Raw genomic sequence first — 10,464 nt, forward strand, 5'->3', positions numbered from 1 at the left:
AACTACTATAAATGGAAAACAGAATGTGGGTGATGTACTTTGATGACGTCACGTATCAACATCTTTTCTGCAATTATTCATGGATTTATGATCTATGTAGGAGGAGCTACTTTTGATAGGAGGCAGGTCTATCCCCACACAAATGCAGAGTCTGTACCTGTCCTGCCCTAATAGTCACAGTTCCATATACATGTTTACCATAGTTATGAGATTGAGATCTGGAGATGTTACAATATCGTTTAACCAGTATAGAATGACGTGTACAACGTAAACATAAATCAGGCCTACAAACACACGACCTATGTATCAGACTGACAGCACGGCTCTCAGGTCATGCTGGTAATTATAGTCCCACAACCACGGGGGACTGGAAAGATGCAGATTCCACATAGTAGCTCTGAACTGCCGCTCCCCACATGACATGACCCATCTGGTCACATGACCTCCGCACGGCCCTTTAACTGGTCACATGACCTCCATCTTGCGTTCCAAGCTTTTGTTTATTTCCGTTTCCGGCTCAGCGTTATGACGACACACGTATTACCGCTGAAGATTTACCTTCCTGGAGTAAAGTAGAGTCAGGGAGAGAGGACTGACAGCTTCGTAGTCATGGGAGGCGGAGACTTGGTACAGTATATATTCTATATTACTAAACATGTCATCATCGGTACCTTGTTACATATGATGGGGGAATCCATACACAATACTTGGGGTGATCTCTCCTTGAAGTGGTCATCCTCCTTGTGTTTTTTATGATATTACTTACATCACCCATTATACATTTTTACATCACCCATTATACAGCAGTTTGTGTAAAGTGTATACAGACGGGTGCCCTGACAGCCAGTGACATGTTGGGGGTTGTAGTCTCACACAGCCACAGGTTGGGGATCAGTAGTATACAGTATCAGGGCGCTAGTGTGGGAGAATTTGTCTGGGTGCTTCTTCTCCATCGTGTCAGGAGGGAGGTACAAGCAGATTACACGGCACATCGTCCGCACGCCGTTTCTCTTGATCTGACATCCTTTTGGATGCTTGGATGTATTGTGCCAGTTACGGGCGGGTTTAGGGCGCCTTACATGAGCAAGTTCAATAAATGTTCCACTCTGCTGCTCCCGCCAACAGGCCAACGTGTAAAGATATAAATCTGTCTGGTCTATCCTGTTATGGGAGCATTTATTAATATAAAGATGTGACCCTATAGTAATCCTAGCTGTCATGTGAATATAACCTTTCCTCTACAGCCTGCTTTAGACACCAGGTACATTGTTTTGGGGGCTGCTATAAGTGTCTGTGAATCGCTCACAATTTGTACAGACATTAATATATGTGTAAACTTGTTTATTTCTCTAGAATCTGAAGAAAAGTTGGCATCCACAGACATTGCGCAATGTGGAGAAAGTGTGGAAAGCCGAGCAAAGACATGAGGCAGAACAGAAGAAAATCGAGGAGCTTCAGCGGGAGCTCCGGGAAGAGAGGGCGCGAGAGGAAATGCAAAAATATGCTGAGGATACCGGAGCCGTAAAGTGAGAAGCTGTAATGAGTGAGAATGCTGTCACCTCTGCGGCAAATTATTCTTACCCTTACAGAGGTTGTCCGGTTTCAGCAAATTGAAAGTAATTTTTTTTTGTATGATTCAAAGTTATAGAATATTCCAATATAAAATTCTGTCCGTGGTCATGTGATGGACACAGGTGCACGGCTCTTTACAGTATATGTATCAGTTGTGTCTTCTATCAATTCCTGCACCTGTGCGTCCATCACATGATCATGGGCAAGAATTGTATCCACTGGAAGTAAACAATCAATAACAACAAGCAGAGATCTTGAAAACCGCGAGGAATTAATACAGAAAGTATATTGGAAAATTGTATAACTTTTAATTTTACAAAAACATTAATTTGCTGAATCCTCACAACCCCTTTAAGAACTGTTAAAATTGTATTGTGGACTTGCCTGATTCTGGGTGCCATTATTTCTATATTGATTTTGGCCTGTTTCGTTGCTTTCTCATATTATTAGGTCCTGTTCACAGAGTTTTTTTGCAGGCGGAAAAATCTGACTCAAAATTCCTTCAGGAATTTTGACGCAGATTTTGACCTGTCTGCACTCTTTGTCGCGGTTTTTGTGATGTTTTTCGGCCGTGGCCATTGAATGCCGCGGGCAAAAAAATGCAGAGAAGACCGCTTTCTCTGCCTCATGTCAATGGGAGGTCAGAGACCGAAATGCCTGAAAACAAGGCATAAAGCTTCTTTTTATCGTGAGAAAAACATGCCCTAGTCTCCCATTGAAATCAATAGGAGGTGTTTTCGGACGTTTTTTCGTGTGGTTTCCGTGTCAAAAACAGCGCCAAAAAACTTAGTGTGAACATACCGTTAATGTGGCCATGCACATTAGACATTGGTTGGCAGATCCCTTACATGTTTTATGGGATTAAGTGTCTAATATGTAGAAGGACATGACAGCTTCCCCTCCTCTTTAGGCAGGTTACATTTTAAACCATCCAATCCTATGTCTCCCATCAGCTACGAACATAAGGTGTGAATGGTGGGCACTTATCCTCATCGCCCAATGATGGCCCGAACATTCATGTTGGTAGGGGACCCAGAAAGCAAAGCGGTCATCTGAAAAAATCTTCTGTATCTTCATATACAGCCAGCTGTGACTGTTGGGATAAAAGTTGTTAGGGTGCTGGACAATTGACATGTGAGGCTTTCTGCGAGGGTATTGTGTCCATGAAATGTAGCTGTTACCATCCATATCAGCTTTATCTGTAAATCAGAACCACCAACAGGCCGGGGGAAGGGGGGAGGTCTCACTGCTGGGAGACCCTCTGATCAGCTGTTTGCGGCTGAGGATGTACTGGGTTTATCCTCATTGCAATCTGTGTATATATGTTAGATCTATGCTTTATAATTTTAGGGCTCAAGTCAGGATGGCAATTGGCAACGTATTCATTATGTGCAGCTGCCATGCACAAGTTATAGTGCAGGTTTTGAGTAATGTGGACAGGTCATCAGTTGTCCGTGCATGGACAACCCTTTTAAAAATGTGTGTCATGCCGTTTGTCACCCACCGGTGCCCAGGATCGCATAGGTGAATGTGCCAAGGTTTATTGTGCCAGTAAACAACCAAATCCATGTATTCATTTTTATTCATTAAGTTGCTTTTTCCTAAATCTTTTCAACTAGTTTGTTCCTATATACATATATTTTCCTGATGGCAAGAATTAGTTTGTTTTTTTTTTTTTTTTTTGTGTGTGCTCCGTCAAATTACTTTGATGACAAATAGTTACTATTAGTTGAGAAATTCTCTTCTCTGCTAAATTCTGTTCTGACGCTAAGATCTGAATTACTCGTTCTTGTATCAGTAAATCTCTTTTGTTGATGCTTCCTCAGAAAAAAGGATGACAAGTTGGATTGGATGTACCAAGGGCCTGGTGGGATGGTGAACAGGGATGAATACCTGCTAGGACGGCCAGTGGACAAGTTCATCCTTGATAAAATGCAAGATACAGAATCTGGTCCTTCTACTGAGACTGGACTTCTGCCAGGGTCAATATTCAGTACATCTGGAGCTGCATCAAACTTGGATATTGCAAACAAGATCCGTGAGGATCCACTCTTCATGATTAGGTGACTATAGATGTAATATTCTGTTCTGCCAGAATTTCTCGGAGCCCAGCATTGTGTTATCCTGTCCTGATAATCTGCAGTCAGGAGATCACCGTGCATGATATAGCAGGGGTAGGCAACCTTAGTGAGGTGGAGATCTACTTTTATAACTTGGGAGCGTCGTAAGATCTACTCGGTACTGAGTTGTGACAGAACCACAAAGGGAATATTGCATAAGTTACCAGGGGCATTGCTAAGGTCTTAAAAAACATAGTCCCTTAATGGATATTACGTTTAAATTAAAATTAGCGCTGCAGAGCATACAGGAGAAACCAGCACTGATCGGACGCAGTCACAAGCAATATACACAACAATGACATCTAGTGACCCACAGGTGACATCTTCTCTGAATGGAGTCGTTTTTTCTTTACTTCTCTTCTACATCTGGCCCAGATCGTCATTACGCTTCTTCCTGCTACCAGAGATTGCTGCCCAAACATCACCGGTTTCTTACTTTTCCATCACTTTCCCTACCTTCTCAACACAAACTGCCCATTCTTGTGCCCTATCAGTGTCCTCCTGTTGCTACCCCTAATACTGTGCCTGATTTACTCCTCAGCAATTCCAAATACTTTACTGCAGAAATAATAGTGGCATACACATAGTCCCCCTGACAAAACTAGTATACAGATAGGGTCCCCTACAATTATTAGTGCCACACATCGTGCCCTAAAAATTATTTTGGCAAGTAGTTTGTGCCCCTCACAGTAGTAGTTCTCAAGAAGTTCCTCCAAAAATATAGGTGCATAGTAAAGTGCCTTCTATAGTGCCACCAATAGTAATAATGCTCCCTAGAGACCTCATTAGTAACAGTGCTCCCCCACAGTTGCCCCATTAGTAACAGTGTGCCCCATTAGCTGACACCACCAGCTCCTCATCTCGCTTACATGCAACCAAAGTGCGCATCACCCGACTATTAAACGAATAGAGTCGGGGATAATGTACACGGAGTCCGCCCTCTTCTGAAGATTCTCTGTACAGGCGTCAGTACATCGACGCTACGTTCAGAGGAAGCTCCATGGAAACCGGTAAGCCAGGGACTCTGTCAGTACTGCAGAGGGATTTTTAATCAGCAGTACTGTTTAAAGCCAGCGATTTACATGGAACCTTTTGTGATCGACCAGTCGAACGCGATCGATGGGTTGCCAACCCATATGATAAAGAAACCCAGCACTGTGGGATTCTGTCGGCAGTCTTGTATATGAATTTTAATTCCACCAATCTTTCTTTTAATCTGTAGAAAAAGGGAAGATGAGAAAAGGAGAGAAGTTTTAAAGAATCCTGTGAAAATGAAGAAGATTAGAGAGCTGGTATGTGAAATGTTGTGCTCCACGGTAATGTGTAATAATCCCCTGACTACGTTGTAAAAGAAGCCATGTAAGGCGGCAACCACATTCATGCAGGTTCTCCGTACAACCTACAATTTATTTAGTTTAAAAAAAATGGAAACCAACTTCACACTTTACCTTGGCAGGCGCTTTCTTCTTCTTTTTTGCTTTTGAATAATTTGCATGTTAAAAACTTTGTTATGCATTTTGAATACTTTGCTAAGAGGAGGGTGGAAAGGAAGTGAGAACTGCAATGAACTCCTTTCTGCTTCTGAAAATCAGCTATTTTAGGCCTGTCCTACTAAGCTGCATATCAATATCTTTAGGGAGGATTTTGGTTTTATCTACTTGTGGAGTTGCTCTTTAATTTTCCGCCACAAAGGGACTGATGTTCTGTTTAGATTGTAAATGTAGGTCTGGTTCAGAATGAACAAAGTCTAATGTGATCCGACATTTTGATTGCGGTTATTAATAAGTATTTCTATAGCTCCAAACTAGCCTGGATAAAAGGAGCAAAAAGAAGAAGGAAAAAAAGAAGAGAAAGAAGGAGAGACGGTCAAGTTCCAGCAGCAGTGACGAAGAGAGCGGCAGTGATCAGGATGACAGAACAAGAAGCAGGTTGGATTGTATCCCAGAGCCTGGGCGTTGCATCGCCTGTACTGTAACGCGTTGTAGTGGATGATACATCTTATAGTCTACGCTAGGAAAAAGTCAACTATCCTCCATCCTTTTCTTTTAGGGCTCCCAAACACCGACAACATTCCCCATCTCCACCATTTCATCAGAAGACACCAGGCTATGGACTACTGGTATTTACTTTACACTACCTTATTTTAAGCTGGCCAGACACAAAAGATTTTTGGATAGCTGAAAAGGTTGATTTAGATCAGCCGTTAAATGTACAAAGATATCTTAACCCAAATTGTTAGTATGATGCACAGAAGAAACGGTGAAATGACAAATTGAGCTCTGCTACATCTGCATGCATGGATATATAGATCTTGTAGTCTAATGTAAAGAGAAACATTTGGATGTGATCCGTTTCATAGATACGGGATTCCAGTAGGAGCCACAAAAGAGATGAACCAGCAGACCAGGACCGACACAGAGGTCGCTCGAGAAGTCCGTAAGTATCGGAGTCGTAAAATCCACACTTTATAATATACCCTACTCTTATAATAGACGATGATGATTTTGTGACCTCAGGGGAATCCGCTAACCATATGATAGCTGCCAGATCTAGGGTGTATGTGACTTAGGACCTAATTTGTGTATTGGACGCTTATACTAAAACTATGGAAGTAAAGTAACTTACCGGTACATTAAATATTTATACCAAGTAAAGCGAAAGTCAACGTGCGCTGCAACGTCGTAATGGGATGAAATCTTTAGTGTATTTTGCATCTAATTTTTTTTTATTTTTTTAGGGAGAAATCTAGGACTGATCGGAAATATAGGAGGAGCCCTTCCCCAAACAAAGAAGAGAAGTACAGAAGACAGAGAGTATCTGGGTATACAAAGTGAGTACGGAATGAGCATCAGATGTAATCTTGCAGCCCTTTTTAATTTTTTTGGCATTGCTTTTTAATTGATCTGAATTTTCTTCTTTCTTTGAAACACATGACTAGTAACATGCCTGTGATATAACTAGTTTACCTGAATTTCTAGTTGATTTACTCTATTCTATTGATGATCCAACTGCATTCTGTCGCATCATTCTTTAGATTTAAAGGTGATTTTCTCCACAATGTTGCATTCTGATCTGTCATAAAACACATATCCAGCAGATATATCCTACAGCAATTGCTCTCTGCTAAAATGAATGGGAGTTATGGAAAGTGGCAAGAAAAGAGACAGATTTTTTTTATTTGGAGAACCACTTTTATTCTGGCCGTACATCCTACTTCTTGGTCCATTTGGTTAAGAGGCAAAAAAAAAAACACTTGCACAACAACCCCTTTGAAAAAAAATCAGAGACCTTTCTCTTACAGGACTCCTGCACTCCACATCTCAACGATTAAAGCCTCTGCTCCAGTGTCCCCATGATAATACTTCCTGCCCTGTACTCTGGTAGTTCAGCGTTGTCACAGTCCTATACAGTGGATCCAAATCATCATCCACATACTGACTACCGATATTCAGACTGCTTGTATGTGGCCGTTGATCTTGATGGTTATTTGGATGCATGTGATGTCCCTAAGACAAAACTTAAAGGCTAAGTACACATTTGAAATGTTTGAATTAATAAAGAACAAAAAAGAAAAAATTATTTTTTTTTTTTTGTGATTATTTCATTTGAAACACTTTTTGAGTTGACATTTTTTTTTTACTTTTTATGCAACCGTTTCTATGTGTCATGTATATCGTTCTCTCTCAGCCGATGCCGTCAGTTGAGCTGAAATGACCACTCGGCTGAGAGCGGTCCTGCGTGTCTCTGACACATGATCCACCTAGTATGGATTTACATCTATGTTGATCAACTTAGATGTGATGGATATTTGGTGGATTCTGTGTGTTAAAGCCGTTAGCTCAGCTGAGCTGACGGAATCGGCTGAGTGAGAACGATATACAGAATACGTAGCAGCTGGATCCTAAAAAAATTGTAATAAAAGTCAATTCAGAAATTGCTTTAAATCACAAAAAACATTGACAATATAAAACAAAAAACATTCAGAGGTTTCCATAACCTTTTAACCACCAGGGAGTCGGGAAGTCACGGGGCGGTGGAGACTTCAGATTTAAAACTTCAGTACTTGTAGCTTTATAGACAGGAATACATTATTGAAAAAATTCAGGTCTATAATATGCATTAGAGCTTTTATATACTGTGTTTGGCAGTTCACTTTGTCTTTTCCATACACTAGGAAGCTCTCTGCTGAGGAGCTAGAGCGGCGTAGGTTGGAGATGATGGAGGATGCCCGACAGAGGGAGAAAGAGAGGGAAGGTAATGTACGCAGGTACAAACAAGAGGAGGAGAGGGAGGAAAAGAAGGATCACCATCACAAAAAAGACAGCAAGTTCTTACAGTAAGTATGGGGGTGGGGTGGTACTAAAACTGCCTGGTCCTCTCATGTGTTACTCCGTATCTCTTGTCCTGATGTCTTCTCCATCTGTTCCCTGTTGAAAACTCCAGATAATCTTCCATTTTTATTTCCTCTGTGCAGTCAGATGAAGCTGGATAGCGCCGCCTCCTCGTCCCTGGAGGACAGAGTCAAGCGCAATATTCATGGGATTCAGCGAACCTCCTCAGCCCTGGAGAAGAACTTCATGAAAAGATAATTTTAGGACATATTCCACTTCCGTTATATTTGTATTTTTTATACAACAATCTTCCCTTTTTTTTGTGTGCGTTATTCGGTTCTACTATTCACTATAACAATGTCACAATCATTTTTATCTGTATGAATAGTCTTTCACAATTTGTCCTTTATATTGTAACAATCCATCTCTTACCTGGTTTAAAAGGGTTTTCCCAGAATCCTAAATTTATCACCTATCCACAGAATAGGTTAACATTATCTGATTGCTGTGATCCCCATTAATCGCAAGAATGGGGGTCCCAAACACTGCAGGGGGTGTAGTGGGGAGGCGCTTGAATGGAGCGGTGGTCGAGCGTGCGCCTGCCGCTCCATTTACGGTCTATGAGAATGACTGAAACAGCCGATCTCTGTATTCAGCTGTTCTGTCATTCCCATAGACCTGAATCCCCAGGATCTCCGATAAGAAGCCTCCTCTGAAAAAAAAAAGAATATTATATATTAGTGCTCTGCTCTTAAATGGGTTTTTCAAGAGTCCGAGATTGATGGCCTATCCCTAGACCAGCGGTCAGCAACTTTCGGCGCTCCAGCTGTTGTGAAACTACAATTCCCAGCATGCCCTAACAGCCTTCGGCTGGAATAATAAAGCATTTGGCTGTCATGGCATGCTGGGAGTTGTAGTTTCACAAAGGCTGGAGTGCCGAAGGCTGCTGACCCCTGCCTTAAACCAACGGGGGAATGAAGATCAGGCTACATCGCTTTCATTATTCACACAACCACAGCGCCGCACGTACAATTGTGGTTGTGTCTGGTACTGCAGCTGAGGCCTATTCACTTGACTGGTTCCAAGCTGCAGTACCAGGCACAGGCACCCGTACAGACTAGCCGCTGTGCCAGTGTAAACCATGAGGGAGTCTTGAAGGCTGGACCACCTAACCATGGATGGACTATCATTATGAAATCAATGTTTTTATGCCCCAGAAAACTGTAGTCCAATGTTTCCGGTACGTTCAGCTCTTCTTTCTATACTGTTCCATAGCACTGTATGTATATTGTAATATTCTTTGGAGGACAATTTGTATGTAAATCTGCTCTTGGATGTGTGATACAATATTATTAGAGAAATCTACCCAACCCCCTACTGTATTCTGTTTCTGTATGGGACATTCCATGTATATTCAGTTCTGATCTTCAGGACCACCGGTTTAATTTTGTTTTTTATTATTAAACAGTTTAATGTGTTTTATTAAGATGTTCACTTTGAGTAAGATAATTCTGTCACGTAAATCTGTATCTATGAGGTAAATGGGAACAGACAGTATTATACAGAGACAGATCTGATATACGATCATGTGGCAGTCCAAGCCGTGTATGGCAAAATGTTTGGCGGAATTAAAGGGGTTGTCTGGGCACGGGGCGGTTTTTCATACTGATGACCTATCCACCGGATAAGTCATTGGCATATGATCGTTGGGGGTCTGGCACCCGGACCCTGCACTGATCAGTTGCTATTGCTGCCTTCGGGCACCAGATGTCCGTGCCAGAAGCAGATGGTTCTGGTCACAGTATAGCGGCACTATAGCACTATAATATATATATGTATGTATGTGTACACACACGTACACGTGCAACATAACCGTATCGGTGCTGTCGATCATTCAATGCCCCTGCCGCTGTGTTCTCAACCACTCCAGAGACTACCCCTTAGGCCTAATTTACATGAACGTGTTTCACGTCCGTGAAAAATCACGTGTGTCGCAAGGACCTATGTAACTCAATGGGGCCGTTCAGACAGTCCGTGATTTTCACGCTGCGTGTGTCCACTGCGTAACACTCCCGACATGTCCTATACTAGAGCGTGTTTTGCGCATCACGCACCCATTGAAGTCAATGGGTGCTTGAAAATTGCGCACAGCGCTTCCGTGTGTCACGCGTGATTCATGTTGCAGTTGTTAAATAAATGAAGGGGAAAAAAAAAGCACCACATTCATTGCAGTTTCTAAGCATCAAAACTGCGTGCCATAAGGATGGCATATGCGTGAAAAACAGGCAGCCACGCACCAAACACTTATGCCACACGGAACTGCCACGCGCAAAACGCCTTAATTTTCAAGTGCTCCAGCCCTTCCCCTCTGAGTGACATCTCTTGCGTCCAATCAGAAGAGCGATAGAGCAATCACTTGGAGCAGAGGGAACGTCAAGTTA

The 10,464-nt window shown here is 42.1% G+C and overlaps 1 protein-coding gene across 1 annotated transcript; it reads left to right on the forward strand.

Annotated features, from left to right (window-relative positions):
- Positions 1-520: 520 nt before the first annotated feature.
- On the forward strand, positions 521-9,509 carry CWC25 (CWC25 spliceosome associated protein). The gene is made up of 10 exons (XM_075845638.1): positions 521-627; positions 1,354-1,526; positions 3,399-3,635; positions 4,915-4,984; positions 5,490-5,620; positions 5,742-5,811; positions 6,052-6,128; positions 6,430-6,522; positions 7,867-8,028; positions 8,167-9,509. Exons 1-10 carry the CDS (start codon positions 610-612, stop codon positions 8,279-8,281), a joined length of 1,146 nt encoding a protein of 381 aa, XP_075701753.1. The 5' UTR covers positions 521-609; the 3' UTR covers positions 8,282-9,509.
- Positions 9,510-10,464: the final 955 nt, after the last annotated feature.

Source organism: Rhinoderma darwinii, chromosome 13 (assembly GCF_050947455.1).
Source record: "Rhinoderma darwinii isolate aRhiDar2 chromosome 13, aRhiDar2.hap1, whole genome shotgun sequence".
Taxonomy (NCBI): Eukaryota; Metazoa; Chordata; class Amphibia; order Anura; family Rhinodermatidae; genus Rhinoderma; species Rhinoderma darwinii.

Excerpts from the sequence above, each read along its gene's own strand:
- CWC25 (XM_075845638.1), top strand. Across the intron at positions 5,812-6,051 it reads CACCAGGCTATGGACTACTG|ATACGGGATTCCAGTAGGAG; the intron begins GTATTTACTTTA and ends TCCGTTTCATAG. Across the intron at positions 6,129-6,429 it reads AGAGGTCGCTCGAGAAGTCC|GGAGAAATCTAGGACTGATC; the intron begins GTAAGTATCGGA and ends TTATTTTTTTAG.